Source organism: Stegostoma tigrinum, chromosome 6 (assembly GCF_030684315.1).
Source record: "Stegostoma tigrinum isolate sSteTig4 chromosome 6, sSteTig4.hap1, whole genome shotgun sequence".
In the NCBI taxonomy this organism is placed as follows: domain Eukaryota; kingdom Metazoa; phylum Chordata; class Chondrichthyes; order Orectolobiformes; family Stegostomatidae; genus Stegostoma; species Stegostoma tigrinum.
The window spans coordinates 72458544-72476114 of record NC_081359.1 but is presented as its reverse complement, the minus strand read 5'-3'; the positions used below and the strand labels follow the sequence as shown (position 1 = coordinate 72476114).

General features: G+C 44.0%; 2 protein-coding genes across 9 annotated transcripts in view; one reads left to right on the top strand and one right to left on the bottom strand.

Annotated features, from left to right (window-relative positions):
* zmym2 (zinc finger, MYM-type 2) overlaps positions 1–1252 on the bottom strand; it is a 160458-nt gene extending 159206 nt beyond the window's left edge. For 4 of the 6 annotated variants that reach the window (XM_059646659.1, XM_059646662.1, XM_059646660.1 and 1 more), the window contains exon 1: positions 1085–1149. The gene's annotated coding sequence lies outside the window, so the exon portion shown is untranslated. Of the gene's footprint in view, positions 1–1071 lie in introns of all 6 variants that reach the window. The other 2 variants (XM_048532385.2, XM_059646663.1) reach the window with 2 other exon arrangements.
* A 375-nt stretch (positions 1253–1627) lies between these two features.
* The window catches only part of pspc1 (paraspeckle component 1), a 107567-nt gene continuing 91623 nt past the window's right edge, over positions 1628–17571 (top strand). For 2 of the 3 annotated variants that reach the window (XM_048533532.2, XM_048533530.2), the window contains exons 1-2: positions 1630–2115; positions 15436–15737. In XM_048533532.2, coding sequence (XP_048389489.2) covers positions 1801–2115; positions 15436–15737 — 617 coding nt within the window. In that variant the 5' untranslated portion in view covers positions 1630–1800. Of the gene's footprint in view, positions 2116–15435; positions 15738–17571 lie in introns of all 3 variants that reach the window. The other variant, XR_007247813.1, reaches the window with a different exon arrangement.

Sequence of the window (17571 nt, the reverse complement as noted above, 5' to 3'; positions counted from 1 at the left end):
TATTTCGAAATTCTATTTTTGTTAAATAAACGGTACAGGTTCGCCAAGTAGCATATTTCTTTTTCTACCACAATGCGGACTAACAAAAGACCATGAAAACGAGGTACTGAACCGCTTGGTGTACGTGAAACCCAGAGAACCACTGAATCCAGGACAACGGCTCGTTACAAAATCTGGGCTGGATTCTCTTCTGAGCTCGTTTCAATGAAAAAAATTCATTTCCATCGACATACCGGCCTCCCCTTATCACCCAGAAAAAGTTAAAAAGGGCTGACTTTACAACGAACACACTTTCTAAGTAGCAACAATTAGGTTTGCTTTCTTCGCCTAGAGAAAGAAATATAAGAAAGGGAACTCATCCCAATTAAGAGGCTAGCACTAATCTACGCGAGGTTCTCCACCCTCCAACCCCCAGTCGCCCCGCCTTCAACACACGCACCAAGCTCGCTTGTGGCGAGCGTCTGTGCGTTTCGCTATTCACACCCACAATGCTCACAGAGGAAAAAAAACTACCCATCCGGGATTAGCAACCTTAGGAAAAGGGGTACAAAAAAAGGGGCAAAATTTAAATTAATTGTACAGATGATAAGAAATGGAATACAAGTAATCCAAGATAGTGAAATTAGCCCCAATACCATAAAACTATTGTGGGGGGAAAAAAGCTAGCTTCCCCCCTCAACTACAGAAGGAAAAAATTGCCCCACTTATTTCGTGAAAATATAAATAGTTTAGGGTTTTGTTTTTAAACCTAGGACAAAGTGGGTAAAATTCCCTAAGGAAAAGCCCTGCCGCCCCCCCCCCAGCTCGTACCCTCAAGAATACACCCCCTCCCCCATCCCTCACGGGTTTACCCCCTTCGTTGCGGTACTAGCGCACGTCCGCCATTAGAGAGCGACCGAAACAATACGTGCGGGGGATTAAAAGGGAAAAAATAAAGGCGGGACAAGTGAAACTTTACTCAATTAACCATTATTTCCAAGAATTAAATCATGTGGCTTCTTTTTACACGTTTTGGCCCCAGAACCCGTATAACGATTCAAGAAAAAAAAAGGCTAAAGTAGGCAGGGTTACCATCACATCTTACCCGATTTCCCAGAGATCTACACCGACCGCACTCGTTCCAGTCCCGGGCTAGACTTTAAGTCACTCGAACTTGATTATCGAAGTCCCGCCTTTGGCGCACACTGGTTGGTTAAATGCTCACAATTGGCCAGAGAATGGCAGAATTACGATGACCGTTTGGTTCTTGGCTTTGACAATCATTATGACGGCTCCACCACCCCGTCAGCAAGTTAGGTTACCCACCAGCTCTCCAGCAACATGTTTATGATCCTGGGCCGGAGAGGGCGCTGTGTGATTGGCAGGCAAAAGAGCAGAAGGGACACATCAAAATAAACAATTGATTACTTTAATTTGTGAACCAGTCACGTGAAAATAAACTTGATAGTTATTTCTTTACATGGAAGAAAATTGAAAAATATATGCTTGCTAAATACATAAAACGGTATGGCGCAATGCCTAATAGGAATTGTAGTTCAATTCGAAAGCCATTTTTGAAAGGGGGAATTTAACGGTGGAGTGAGCGAGTTGGTTTCCCACAGTGCTGCGTTTAGTTCCCTACCCCCCCCACCGGAGTAAGCGTCATTGGTTTTTCAGCGGTTGGACGTTGTGTTGCAGCCGCCATTTTAAGTCTGAATACGGGTAGTCGTATTTGTGTCGCTGTTAAGTAATAATCACGTTTCCCGTTAAATTTTTCTTTAAAAGTTTTCCCGATTGTGGGCTTCACAAGAGCTAATAAAAATGCAGTCAAATCAGATGAGCCGAAATTTGAAACAAGTACAATTGGAGAATAGTCGCAATTCTCCGATGAAAAGAGACTATGATACGGCGGATCTGGAAGGAACCGTGCCTGGTGAAGAAGGTGAACCCCTGACGGTGGACATCAAGAATTTTCGCAGGCCAGGGGAGAAGACTTATACTCAAAGGTGCAGGCTCTTTGTCGGAAATTTACCGACTGATATCACGGAAGAAGATTTCAAGAAATTGTTCCAGAAATATGGGGAGCCATCTGAGGTTTTTATCAACAGGGACCGCGGGTTCGGCTTCATTCGCTTGGTAAGTTAAACGTGTTGGTTCAATTTTATAGGCGCCATTTTTTCTGTTCAACGGCTTTCTGGTCTCTGATTTAGGCCTTGGATCACAATTTACTAACTTCATAAAATACACGATACAGATACAGGGATTGAAACCGATTTGCAGCGCAGACATCGAACTTGTTCATTCTTTGTTGCGCGTGTTTTCGTTTTTTTTTCTTGGCGAAATGTTTCAACAAACTTCCTGCTTGTCTGCAGCGATTTTTTTTTTGTGCGGCCTTTAGTTGAGACGCTTGTTGATAGTTTGAATTTCCTACTTATACCTTCGTAAAAAAGGACTTGTGGCATGGTTTGGCGAACGGCGTAGAAAAAATTGTGACTTGTAAACAATTCAGTGCTCCCTTGGGTGTGGTTTTAGAAATCATTTTTCTGTGAAAGAGAAGAAAAAGTTTGTTGCACAAACTTAGTGACAACTTGCAAGTCAACTTTCAAAACAGTGTGAAATTGCTGAAATAGTTTCATGACAATAATGAGCCCGATTTGACTCCGGATCTTTGTAGCAGCTACAACTAATGTCTCGAGGCTGATTATACAATATAACACGTACTTTTGAACAATTTTTTTTTGCGATTCATTTAAAACGTTATTGATGCGTGATTGTAGACCATTAGTTTAGTTGGAATTTATCTTGAAAATGTTGCAGTGTGCCGCCACGCTTCGCCCTGTATTATCGAGGTAAACAATCCTTCGTAGGAATGCATTGACAAAACTGATCGCCAAGTTTGAACCATCGATATTGAGATTCTGACTTAACCCTAGTAGATATTGCCTTAATTGCATTTTGCTATTATTTAATATCTAGATAAAGCAGTTAGAGACTAGTTTGTTGGGTATCTGCTGCCCCTAAATTTCGTGAGACTATCAGGTTAACTTCGTGAAAGATGTAAATTAAGACTTGAAGGACAGGATGACAAAATTGGATGCGCACTATAGATCTGACCTGCGAATAAGGTAGTGTTTTCTAGTAGGTACCAGCGTTGCGAACAGCATTGTAATGATGGAGCTGCATTCAGAATCCTCATTTGGGCACAAAATCTGGCATGGTCAGAGTCTGTAATGAAAGTGGAAGTTTATTTGTATAACCTTGCTGGTTGTAAATTGAATATTAGGCATGCGAACAGCAACACATTTATGCTTCCAAGTCTCTTCTGTTAGTGTGGTAAGAGGGTAGTGAGTGGAATATGAAATGGAAAATGATTCCTGTGGTTTCAGTGAATATAGTGAAAAATTTGCACAGGTAGTGAAATGACAAGTGACGTGTAAATAGAGGCAAGTGGGAATGGAGCATAAGGACAAGAGGGCTGCTGTTGAGAAGGAGGGGTGAGTATGAAATGAATCTAATGAAGGTCTGTTAATCATGGGAGTGAAAACTGACGAGGAGGAGGTTCTTTGCCCCCCTCTTCTCTCTCTTCCACCCCCCCCCCCAAAAAAAAGGAGGCCAGTCATGAAAGGCGATCAGAGATAATGGGAACTGCAGATGCTGGAGAATCTGAGATAACAAAGCGTGAAGCTGGATGAAGACAGCAGGCCAAGCAGCATCTTAGGAGCACAAAAGCTGATGTTTCGGGCCTAGACCCTTCATCAGAGAGGGGGATGGGGAGGGGGTTCTGAAATAAATCGGGAGAGAGGGGGAGGCAGACCGAAGATGGATAGTGGAGAAGATAGGTAGGGAGGGATAGGTCAGTCTGGGGAGGACAGACAGGTTAAGGAGGTGGGATGAGGTTAGTAGGTAGGAAATGGAGTTACGCCTTGAGGTGGGAGGAGGGGATAGGTGAGAGGAAGAACAGGTTAGGGAGGCGGGGACGAGCTGGGTAGTGATGGTTTACAAACAACTGCTCATCGGAGATTGAGATTGATGTTATGTCTGGATTAGGCAGGTAAGGGGTATGGAGGGAATGCGGAGTTAAATTTGCAATCGGACCAGGTATGAGTAAGTTTGGGGGTGTCATTGACCTACTGCTGACCCTTGATTGTATTAGTTTAGTTGAAATTGTAACACACTTAACGTTATGAAGCAAACACTGATAGCAAACCAAATAATTTGTGTGGGTTGCAAATCCAAAAGGAACAAACTTCCAGGAAGAGTTTACAACATTGTATAGGCATGGTAACTCATGGAGTCTTTTTTCTGGAGGGGAAAATAAGTGAACTGTCTAAAAGCCAGGCACACAGTATGCCACACTGCCGTTGTGTATTGTGCTAAGTAATACTGGTTGAAACTCTGCAACTGGGCATCACTTGGAATCTGGGGGGATGTATGAAGGAATTAAATGTAACAGGCCCCATGGCAACCAAATTTGCTTCCCATGAAGCTGGGCCAGAGGTGATTATCTCTGAAACTTCCATACAGGTAGAAAGATGGCTGGAGCTTTCCTTGTTGAGTATTGTGGGAGTGTCTTTCAATGTATTGCTCGAAAAAGATTGCAGTCCATAAGATCATGCATCTACCCTCAGACATTGCAACTTTTTTGTCCTGATAGGTAGCAGTTGAGGTGATTTGCTCACTTTGACAACCGCAGGAGATGCATCCTGAATGAGAGAGGTCTCTTCACATCGCCTTCGTAGACGTTGTCAATGCCTTGGATCCTATCAGCAGAGATTTTCTTAAAAAATCAATCTTGCTGCTCGTGGATATTTTGTTTTTGCTTTCTGCTAGTGAATGCACAATTACATCAGTTACAGTGCTTTCAAGTCAGACCTGTGTTCAGGAGCCAAAGATAACAAGGTGTGGAGCTGGATAAACACAGAAGCAGGAAAGCTGATGTTTCGGGTCTAGATCCTTCTTTAGAAATGGGGGAGGGGGGGCTCTGAAATAAATGGAGAGACGGGGAGGCGATGATAGAAGGTAGATAGATGAGCAGATAGGTGGAGAGAAAACAGACAGGTCAAGGAGGCAGGGATGAAGCCAATACAGGTGAGTGTAGTTAGGAAGTGGGGGTCGGTCATTGAGGTGGGAGGAGTGGATAGGTGAGAGAAAAGCTGGACATGTCAGAAAGAGGCGGGGACGAGAGGAGCTGGTCTCGGGATGAGGTTGGGGTGGGGAGACTTGGAAGCTTGTAATGTCATGACATCAATCACCTCACCCACTCCAACCTCTCCCCACAGAACGTGCAGCCGTCTGCACCAACCCTAACCTCACTATAAAACCCACCGATGGGGAAAGCACAGTTGTGATATGGCGCTCTGACCTCTACATCGTCAAGACCACGCATCAACTCTCTGTCACCTCTTCCTGCCTCTTCCTTGGACATGCTACCACCCCTGACCACCAAAACATCATCTCCCAGACCATCCATAACCTCATCACCTCAGGTGACCTCCCACCCACAGCCTCCAACGTCTTCATTCCCCAACCCCTCACAGCCCGTTTCTATCTTCAGCCCAAAATCCATGAACCCGACTGCCCTAGTCAACCCATTGTCTCTGCCTGCTCCTGCCCCACCGAACTCATCTTGGCTCCATTTTCTCCCTCTGGTCCAGGAACACTCTCTACCTATGTCTGTGACACCACCCACGCCCTCCAACTCCTCCAAAACTTGCGATTCTGTAGCCCTCAACACCTCATCTTCACCATGGACGTCCAGACCCTATATACTTGCATTCTCCGTGCAAATAGCCTAAAATCCTTCCACTTCTTCCTCTCCCGCAAGCCCGACCAGTCCCCTTCCACTGACACCCTTATTTGCCTAACCAAACTTGTGCTTGCCCTTAACAACTTCTCGTTCAACTCCTCCCACTTGCTACAGACGAAAGGGGTGGCCATGGGTAACCGCAGGGACCCAAGCTATACCTGCTTCTTTGTAAGATAAGTAGAACAGTCCCTCTTCCGCAGCTACATTGGCACCATTACCCACCTCTTCCTCCATTACATTGACCATATCGGAGCCACCTTGTGCTCCCACGAGGAGCTTGAACAGTTCATCCACTTTACTAGCACCTTCCATCCCAACCTTAAGTTCACCTGGGCCATCTCTGATAACTCTCTGTCCTTCCTGGACCCTTCTGTCTCAATCCTGGTAACCACCTGGAAACCGACATCTATTTCAACCTACTGACTCCCACAGCTACCTAGAATACACCACTTCTCACCCACCTTCCTGCAAGAATGCTATCCCCTATTCCCAGTTCCTTCACTTCTGCTGCATTTGCTCCCAAGGTGAGGCATTCTACTCCCAGACAACCCAGATGCCCTTGTTTTTCAAGGACTGTAATTTCCCCTCTGCAGTGGTCAAAAATGCCCTCGAATGCATCTCACATTTCCCGCACCTCAGCCCTCACACCCCGTCCCCGCAATAATGACAAAGACAGGATGACGTGTGGACAAGAGGAATTCTATCAACCTCCGGATTCAACGCATCATTATCCGCCACTCTGACCCCACTACCAAGGATATATTTCCCTCCCCATCCTTCTCTGCCTTCTGGAGGGACCGCGCTCTCTGCGACTCCCTTGCCCGCTGCACGCTCCCCACGAGCCCCACCACCCCGGCACTTTTCCTGCAACTGCAGGAAGTGCTGTACCTGCCCCTATGCCTTTGCCCTCCCCTCCATTCCAGACCTCAAGAAAACCTTCCACATAATACAGATGCTCACCTGCACATTCACTAATCTGGTACATTGTATTCACTGTTTCTGATGTGGTCTCCTCTACATCGGGGGAAAAAGAGCAGACGCTTGGAGACCGCTTTGTGGAGCTCCTACTCTTGGTTCATGACAAATGACAACACCTTCCAGTCGCAAACCACTTCAATTCCTCCACCCACTCCTTGGATGACATGACCATTCTGGGCCGCCTCCAGTGCCACAACAATGCCACCCGAAGGCTGGAGGAACAGCACTTCATATGTTTTGCCTGGGAACCCTGTAACTCAATGGTCTCAATATGAACTTTACAGGCTTCAAAATCTCCCCAGCCCCCCTCGTCTTTGTTTCCTTGACTTGTCCGTCTTCCATCCCACCTACCCGCCTCTCCCTCCCTCACTGACCAACCCCCATTCTAACTCCCTATACTCATTTGTACTGGTTTCATCCCTGTCTCCTTGACCTGACCATCATCTGTGCACCTTCTATTGTCGCCTTCTCCCTCCTCCCCCCTCACCCCCCCCCCAACTTTATTTATTTCGGAGCCCTCTTCCCCTCCCCCATTTCTGAAGAAGGGTCCAGACCTGAAACGTCAGCCTTCCTGCTCCTCTAATGCTGCCTGGCCTGCTGTGTTCTTCCAGCTCCCCACCTTGTTATCTCAGACTCCACTATCAGCAGTTCCTACTCTGTGTTCAGGAGCCATTTGTCTTTGCCTACCTTTCTCTATGCTACTATTGTATGATTTCACAGATTCTAATTGAGAACATTTGCCTGAATATCTGGGCTGACAGCAAGATGCTTAATTTGGTGAGGCCGAGTGAGAAGACCGAAGTGTGTAATAAGGAGTGTCTGAGGATGAGCAGTCTGTTCTAGTGTGGAACAGACAGGGCAGTTAAAATGACCTACATGGTAGGGGAGAATAGAGCCCAGCAGAAGGAAGAAAACCTACAGCTGTGTACTTCCAGACCAACATTCTTCATTTACTACCAGCTGTGGAAGGTATTGCTACTCATGAAACAGCCTGTTGGTCTGTGCAGGCTATGATCAGTTTTAAAGGGGTAGGCATCTTGGATGTCCTGAGTTGGAGAGATGCCATCATGACAGACATAAATTAGTGTGAATAATTGAGGAGTGGCCTGTCTCTTGGTGCAGTGGTCTAAATGGTAAATTTTTGAAGGGCGAATTAGACAAGCAAGTTTGAAAATGGCTGTGGGTAACTGGCTTTGTAAACGGGCTCATTGACCTCTTTGATTTGATATTCGTAATAAATTGTTGTTGAGAGCTTCTTGATTTTAAAATCAATTTTGGTTTGGATTTGTGAGCTGAAGGTGACTTTGGGGCTGTGTGCAAAGCAGCATTTTTTTAAAAAAACTATCTGGATACCAAACCTGGAAGTTAATTGCAGGTTGATTCTTAATGTGTTTAACATTCTAGATGTTTAGAAGCGTAATGCATCTATATACCTAAGTTCGCAGATGTTGAATGTTAACTGGGGCCTCATGGGGAGACAACTAGTCTAACAAAGACAAACCAAAGTTTAAGATAACATGGTGTGAAGCTGGATGAACAAAGCCGGCCGAGCAGGAAAGCTTGACGTTTCGGGTTGGGACTCTTCTTCCGATATGGGATGCCTTCCTTAAAGAAGTTATCCTCCTCTCTAAGGAAACCAAAGTTTGAACTGTGTTTAAATTAGGAGGTTTGTGGTTTTGAGCACTATAGGTTGGAGGCTTGATTGCTTCCTGATTATCATTTTCAGCTTATTGGAGGTTCAGAGAATAACCTCAGATAAAAGTATTACGTGAATATTCCTGGAGCTTACTGGAACTATTTGAATGTGTCAGTATCTTCACGAACCAAAAAAATCTATCTACCTATGAGTATATGGATCATGAAGATGGCTTATGTGAGTTGGACAGTTTCCTCTCTCATTTCCCTTTTGATTTATCCCTTAACGGCACCTGTTTGCCAGTTGTCGTGAGAGTGGCAGCTAGAATCAAAAGCAAATTTGGGTTTAAATCATCAACATTAACAAAATTATTCTGTTTAACTTGGTACTTTTAAAATTACAGTATTAATTGCTCATGCTTTGTTTTGGATATAAACTTGGTTCCTGATTTATTTACAATCTGGTTCTGGTTATTCAAACAGTCAAGTTAGAATCCATTTGGGGTAAATTTTGATCATTTATTTCAATTTTACTGGGTTGCAAATATGGGAACAGGAAAGCTAATTTGATTTGGCTGCCTGTCTTTGTTTTGTAACTGGCTAATTAGGCCTTAATGTTGCGTGCAACTCTGGACAGAACTTTCGGGAGTGCAGTGCAGGCAATCATTACTGCTTGTGTGCAATTTGTCTTGTCAGCAGGCCCTGAACGTTGGCATTTAGCTTTCACTCAAATAATTATCAGGCTTTTGCTAGTTTTGATTATGCGTAACAATTAGGATGGGGCTTTTTTTTTGAGGGGTTTTCATTTTCTTCACTTAACAGTTCAAGAGTCAGCAGTTGAAAGATTGTAGGAAGTTGGAGGAGATGGACCAAGACAGGCAAACGTATTGCTGAACAGAACTGTTTTAGTTGGAGTGCTGAAAGGGAACTGAATTTGTATAGTTGAGAGTTCATTGAGGAATAACACAATTGATATCTCCGTTCTTTTAGAACAGTGATCTAGGATTTAGTCGGCAGCTAGGTGTTGTAAGGACTCTAGACAAGTCTTGGGAGCTGTGGGAGCTCAGAAGCTGTGTGGCATTACCAGTTTAGCGCGCACTAAAGCGAGAGTTGAAAACCTGTAAGCACTAATTTCACTTTTCAAGAATTCAGGAGAGCATTATCTTGGAAAAGGAAAGTGGCTGCCAGACATGAGCAATTATTGAGGCATTCCATGGCTTTAGATTTTAAAAGTATTGTCTGAGAAAGACTAGTAATTGGGCTAGCTTGCATAGTTCAGTGAGGTTGATGACTCCTTATGTCATTAGTATCTGGAGGCTGTTGAGGATCCATGTATTTGCTATTTGCTGTACTTCAGGTTCAGGGGTGTTGTAGCACAGTGTTTCTTTCCCACATTTGATTATTTACTTTCAGTGCTAGATTTCAACATAAATTTTGACCGCTTGGTCTGGGCCCATTTTGTGAGGTATTGGACCAATTTAGAGATGGTTTACAAGATAATATCGGGGATTAGGGAGATTTTAGTTGGCTGTAGCAGGGAGAAGGGTAACAGCAGAATGAATAAACTTAATTGGAGCATATGTAGGGAAACTGTTCACTGTAAAGCTGGGTGGTAATCAGTCATCACAAGTTTAAAATAATTGCAAACTTCTCCATTGCTAAAAGGAGGCAGCAAGTCAAAACATTTTAACTTACATTTAGCTGGAGTCAGACAGAGCAGACTTGGTGTGCTCCTCCTCAAATTCAACACCAAGTGAGTTGGGTACTCACTGGGCTGTATTGGCATGGAGACATAGCAGGATCAGTTAATTGTCAATTTTATTCTCTATTGAGACTTTTTTGTTGTCTTCTAGCCCTGATTGAATGCAAAATGAAACGCTCCATGAATGTAAAAATATTCAAGTGCTCTACTCCACCATCTTTTTCAGGAAGTGATCCAAAGATGCATGCATCCTCAGAACATGTTTACCTACTCTTAATGTGTAGTCCCTAATTTAATTTTTAAAAATATGAACATGGACCCCAAGTTATTTTTTTCTACGAAAGAAGACAACCTTGCCATGTCTATTCTTTGAAAGCGCCTCAATCTTATGTTTCAATGTAGTCACCTCATAGTCATCTAAACTCCAGCAGATACAATCCTCATCCCTTCAGACTCTGAAGGGAATCTCCTCATTGCAGATCCTAAGTTTGTAAATATGATCTAATATCATTTAAATAAGGGGTCCAATAGTGCACCTAATACTCCAGGTGCAGTTTCACTAGCACCCTGTATAAATGAAGTATAACTTCCTATTTTTTGTGATGCCAAGGAGTAGAGCTGGATGAATACAGCAGTCCAAGCAGCATCAGAGGAGCAGGAAAGCTGACTTTTCGGGTCGAGACCCTTCTTCAGAAATTGGGGTGGCGGGGGATTCTGAAATAAATAGAGAGAGAGGGAGGCGGATGGAATCATAGAATCCCTACAGTGTGGAAACAGGCCCTTCGGCCCAATCGGTCCACAGTGAACCTCCATAGCATCCCACCCAGCTCTAACCCACCTAGTTTGCACATCCCTGAACATGACTGACGCGGAAGATGGATAAAGGAGAAAATAGTTGGAGAGGAGACAGACAGGTCAGGAGTGGCAGTGGAGCCAGTAAGGATGAATTGTAGGGGGAGGGGTAGGTCAGTCCAGGGAGGACAGACAGGTCAAGGGGGTGGGGGTTGGGGCTTGAGGTGGGAGGAATGTTTAGGGAGGCAGGGATGAGCAGGGCTGATTTTGGGATACGGTTGGGGGAGAGGAAATTTTGAAGATTGTGATGTCCACGTTGATACCCTTGGGCTGCAGGGTTCCCAAGCAGAATATGAGATGCTGTTCCTGCAGCTTTTGGCTGGCATCATTTGTGGCAGTGCAAAAGGCCTAGGATGGACATGTTGTCCAAGGAGTGGGAGGGGGAGTTGAAATGGTTCCCAAATGGGAGGAGTAGTTGCTTGTTGTGAACCGAGCATAGGTGTTCTGCAAAGTTGTCCCGAGCCTCTGCTTAGTTTCCCTGATGTAGAGGAGGCCACAACGGGAACAGCGGATAAGGTATATACCACATTAGCAGATGTGCAGGTGAACATCTGTTTGATGTGGAAGGCCTTCTTAGGGCATGGGATGGGGGTGAGGTGGGGGGGTTGGTATAGCGGCAGGTGTAGCACTTACTCCAGTTGAATGGAAAAGTGCTGGTGTTGGTGGGGCTGGAGGGGAGTGTGGAGAGGACAAGGGAGCTATGGAGGGAGTAGTCCCTCCGGAAGGCAGATAAGGGTGGGGAAGGAACAATGTTTTTGATAGTGGGGTCAGATTGTAGATGGCACAAGTGTCTGAGGATGATGCGTTGGATTCGGAAGTTGGTGGGGTGGTACACGAGGATATGGGGGGATTCTGCTTTGTTGTTGTTGTTATTGTTATTGTGAGAGACAGGGTCGAGGGCATTTTTGACAACAGTGGAGGGGGAAATTGCAGTCCTTGGAAAAACTTGGACATCTGGGACGTCCGAGAGTGGAATGCCTCCTCTCTGGAGCAGATGCGCCAGAGGCGAAGGAATTGAGAATTGGGGATGGCATTTTTGCAGGAAGGTGGGTGAGAGGAGGTGAATTCTAGGTAGCTGTGGGAGTCAGTCTGCTTGAAATGGATATCGTTTTCCAGGTGGATGCCAGAGATGGAGACAGAAAGGTTCAGGAAGGAGAGAGAGGTATCAGAGATGGTCCAAGTGAACTTAAGGTTGGGTGGAAGGTGTGAGTGAAGTGGATGACCTGTTCGAGCTCCTTGTGGGAGCACGAGGCAGCGCTGACACAGTCATTGATGTAATGGAGGAAGAGGTGGGCGATAGGGCCAGTGTAGCTTTGGAAGAGGGATTATTCCCCACATCCTACAAAGAGGCAGGCATGGCTTGAGCCCATGCAAGTACCGATGGCTGCCCCCTTTTGTCTGTAGGAAGTGGGAGGAATTGAAAGTGAAGTTGTTGAGGGTGAGGACGAGTTCGACTAAGCGGATGAGGGTGTCCCTGGAGGGGGGCTGGTTGGGCCTGCAGGACAGGAAGAAGCGGAGGGCCTTTAGGCCATCTGCATGGGGAATGCAGGTGTCTCGGGTCTGGACAACCATGGTAAAGATGAGGTGTTGTGGACCAGGGAGTTGGAAGTTTTGGCAGAGGTGAAGGTGGAGGGTGTGGATGGTGTCCCCGGCATGGGTAGGTAGTTCCTGCACCAAAGGAGAGAAAATGGAGTCAAGAGAAGCGTCTCAACCCGAAATGTCAGCTTACCTGCTCCTCTGCTGCTTGGCCTGCTGTGTTCGTCCAGCTCTACACCTTGTGATCTCTTCCTACTTTTGTGTTCAGTTTTTGTTGCGATTAATTGTAATGTTCTAATAGCTTTTGTAATTACTTGGTTTATCTGCGTTGTAACCTTTTGCAATTCACACAATGACAACTTGAACCCTCTTGATTTTGACACTTTGCATTCTGTCACCGTTTAGATATTCATCCTGCTAAAATGTGTAAATTAACATTTTCCCACATTATATTTCATTTGACACTGTCATAACCTATACATATCCTCTAGTTGTCTCCTTATGTCCACTTTGCAACAAAAATTAAAGCTGGAAAATTGAATGCATTAAGTTGACATAGTTTCTTACGGCTGTTTGGTGTGGATGTTGGGATATTGGTGACAAATTGTAATTGCTCCTAATTTGGGAGTCCTTGTGCAGCAAATTAGCTCACTTCAACAGGCTGTATTGAGCATTTGGTTTATTGACGGAAGTCATGGTGAACGTGGTTTTGTGGAGTTGGGTAATATGATGTATTGGCCAGGCTTGATGTTATGGCTTTCAGTGAGTCCAATATCCCCAGTGGTTATTTCTATCTGCTGCTTCAGTTTTGTACAAGGTGCTGGAAGTAGTTGTACAAATGTTGTATAGTCAAATATCAAATGCTTTATTTGTCATTTTCTGAGAGCTACTGAGTAGATTAATTAGGCTTGTATAACAATGGTGATTTTTATACTTTTTCCATGAGGTTTCTCTTACAATTTTTCCTTAACTGACTCAGTGCTCTGAAGTTGTTTTTAAATGTTTCGTTTTTGAATTATCAAGGTCATAAGATGTCGGACCAGAAGTTGGCCAGCTGGCCCATTGAATCCAATTCAGTGAGACCGTGCCTGATCTGATGACCCCTGACTCTACTTTTTCTGCCATAGCTGTATAAACCTTCTTTTTAAAAAGATATCTGTATATCTCGGCCTTGAATATATGAACAAAGAAAATTACAGCACAGGAACAGGCCCTCCGAGCCTGCCCCAATCAAGACCCTCTGTCATCTAACCTGTCGTCTATTTTCTTAACGGTCTGTGCCCATTTGCTCCCTGCCCATCCATGTACCTGTCCAAATATATCTTAAAAGATGCTAGCATGTCTGCATCTACCACCTCTGATGGCAACGCGTTCCAGGCACCCACCACCCTCTGCGTAAAGAACTTTCCATGCATATCTCCCTTAAACTTTCCTCCTCTCACTTTTTGAATTGAATCCCCCAGTCTGTGTGTGTTGGGGGGGGGGGGGGGTTGCTTTTTGCTATCCACCCTGTCTATAGCTAGCAACCTCCATACCAGGCAACATCCTGGTGAACCTCCTCTGCACCCTCTCCAAAGCATCCACATCCTTTTGGTAATGTGGCAACCAGAACTGTACCAGGTACTCCAAATGTGGCTGAACCAAAGTCCTATACAACCTACAACATGATCTGCCAACTCTTGTACTCAATACCCTGCCCAATGAAGGAAAGCATGCCATGTGCCTTCTTGACCACCCTATTGAACTGCGCTGTCACCTTCCGGGAACAATGGACCTGAACACCCAGATCTCTCTGTTCATCAATTTTCCCAAGGGCTTTCCTACTTACTGTATAGTTTGCCCTTGAATTTGATCTTCCAAGATGCATCACCCTGCATTTGCCCAGATTGAACTCCATCTGCCATTTATTTGCCCAACTCTCCAGTCTATCTATATTCTGCTGTAATTTCTGACAGTCACCTTCACTATCTGCTACTCCGCCAATCTTAGTGTCATCTGCAGACTTGCTGATCAGACCACCTACACCTTCCTCCAAATCACTTACATATATCACAAACAACAGTGGTCCCCAGCACAGATCCCTGTGGAACACCACTGGTCGCAGGTCTCCAATGTGAGAAAATCCCTCCTACTGCTACTGTCTCCTGTTGCCTAGCCAGTTTTTTATCCATCTAGCTAGCACACCCTGGACCCCATGCGACTTCACTTTCTCCATCAGCCTGTCATGGGGAACCTTATCAAACGCCTTTCTAAAGTCCATGTATATGACATCTATAGCCTTTCCCTCATCAATCAACTTTGTCACATCCTCAAAGAATTCTATTAAGTTGGTAAGACATGACCTTCCCTGCACAAAACCATGTTGCCTATCACTGATAAGCCCATTTTCTCCCAAATGGGAATAGATCCTATCCCTCAGTATCTTCTCCAGTAGCTTCCCTACCACTGACGTCCGGCTCACCGGTCGATAATTACCTGGATTATCTTTGCTGCCCTTCTTAAACAAGGGGACAACGTTAGCAAGTCTCCAGTCCTCCGGGACCTCACCTGTGTCTAAGGATGCTGCAAAGATATCTGTTAAGGCCCCAGCTATTGCGCCTCTCGCTCCCTCCATAACCTGGGATAGATCCCATCCGGACCTGGGGACTTGTCCACCTTAATGTCTTTTAGGATACCCAACACTACTTCCTCCTTTCTTATGTCAACTTGACCTAGAGTAAGCAAACATCTATCCCTAACCTCAACATCTGTCATGTCCCCCTCCTTGGTGAATACCGATGCAAAGTACAAGTACAAAGACTATAATGAAATTGTTGAGATTGCAGTTGAATTTCTGTTACAACTGTTTTCGTCTGAGTAATGTTTTCTGAATACTGAAATTTTAAGATGGAGACTTTACATTCAAAATTTCTATCCAGTTTAAAATATTAAATGCTTTTCCATGCAGGAAACTAGAACATTGGCTGAAATAGCAAAAGCTGAACTTGACAGCACAATGCTGAGGAATCGACCTCTACGTATTCGTTTTGCCACTCATGGAGCAGCTTTGACTGTGAGGAATCTTTCACCAGTGGTTTCCAATGAGCTACTAGAGCAGGCTTTTTCTCAATTTGGTCCAGTAGAAAGAGCAATAGTTGTTGTTGATGACCGTGGGAAACCTACAGGAAAAGGTTATGTGGAATTTGCAGCAAAGCCTGCTGCTCGCAAGGCTTTGGAAAGATGCTCAGATGGAGCATTTCTATTAACATCGTAAGTCTTTTTCTTCACTTTCTGGTGGTCTTGAATTCTGGCTAAATCGTATGAGGGACAGGTGCATTTCTTTAATGCAAAGATGGGTGTAATTTCAATTTCTTTTTAAAAAAAAATTAAATTTAATTCTCCCTTTTTAGCTGATCGGAAAGTACGAGACTCCAGGTTCATGTTCGTTCGTAACTGCTACTTGGGTTTTTTTTAAAATATACTTTAAAAGTGTAATCCCATAATTTAGTTTGAGTCGCCTAGAACTGTTAGGAAAATAAATAACTAAGTTACATATGTCCTTCAGAATTGTAGGAATTTCCAAGATCTCTGCAGTGGAATGTATTTTTTTTTGTTAGAGAATAAGGTTTAGGTTTTGTTTTATATATCCTTGGGTAGCACCTCTAATCCTGTGACCTGTACCACCTGTAAGAATGAGGGCAGTGGGTGTGTCAAAATACCCCCACCTTCAGTTTCTCCTCTAAGCCTGACTTGGAATTATATTGCCAGTCCTTCAGAAACTGGGTCAAAATCTTGGAACTCCCTGTCTGAGAACACCGTGCACGACTATACACCATGTGGACTGTACTACCTACTAAAAGCCAGTTGGGGATGGGTGGTAAATACTAGCTCAGTCTGTGATGCCCACATCCCATGAACACATAGTGATAACATATTATCTTTGTGGGCACTTTGGTGTGTGGATTGGTAAAACCCTGTACTGAATTTAAACATTGAGGTACAGTATATGAGGAATTCTTGTGTTTTTTTAAAAACATTCCATTTCTAACGAGTCAAAAAAAACACTATTGGCAAGAAGTGTTGCAGTTATAATTGTGCATAAACAACAACCTCCAGCTTAATCTTCTCCTTGCGTCGTAATAAAAATTGGACAATAACCACTAAACCAAATGACTACATATAAATTGAATATCATGTGAGTTGACAATGTACTTTGTGAATTATTTCCACAAAATCACCATATTTAACAATTATACTCGTTAAGGGAAGCTTGTCTGGAATAAATTTAGTTGTAGAGTCTGTTTGTCGGATGCTATGTCAAAATTATTTACTATGGAAACTTTGTCAATGTGCTGTTGTGTTGGGTGCATTCTTGGTGCCGAATGTGTCTTGCTTTCATGTTCAAATGTTTGCTTTTTTCTAATTATTGTAGTTTGCTTATTTGTCTGGTTATAAGCCCGTGACTTGATTTGGGGTGAATAGCATGAATCTGTTTAAGGGGAAAGCCGGTGCATAGGAGAGAAAGTCAGTTAAGCCAGTTAGCTTAACATCTGTCATAGGTTAAAACGTTAGAGTAGATTACAGAGCACTTGAGTAAGTTCAGGGTAATCAACAATGTCCTTTCACAAAACCACAATGTTTGACTAATCTGTTTGGAGTCCTTTGAGGAAAGGAGGTGCTCTGGATAAAGGGAAGGTGGATGGATGTACTGTACTCGGATTTCCAGAAGGTATTTGATAAAGGTGCCACATCAAATTAAAAGCTTATATTGTAGGCAGTAGCATATTGGCAAGGATAGAAGTTGGTGTGCTTACGTTACATTTCTTGTTAGTCTCACGGGAGTCATTTTCTGTTGGAAATATGTCGTTAGTGTTGTGCCACAGGCTTTGGTGCTTGGACCTCACTTATTGGCAATTTATGTAAATTATTTGGATGAAATGGTGGAAGATGTGTCAGCAACAATTATGACAAGCGTAAAAGGTATTAAGGTGGGTTTTTCAAGGGGTCACAAGTATGAAAAGATATGGATAGGTTAAATGAATGGGAAAATACGTTGCAAATGGTGTATAATGTTAGGAAATGTGAAATAAATTTTGGTATGAGG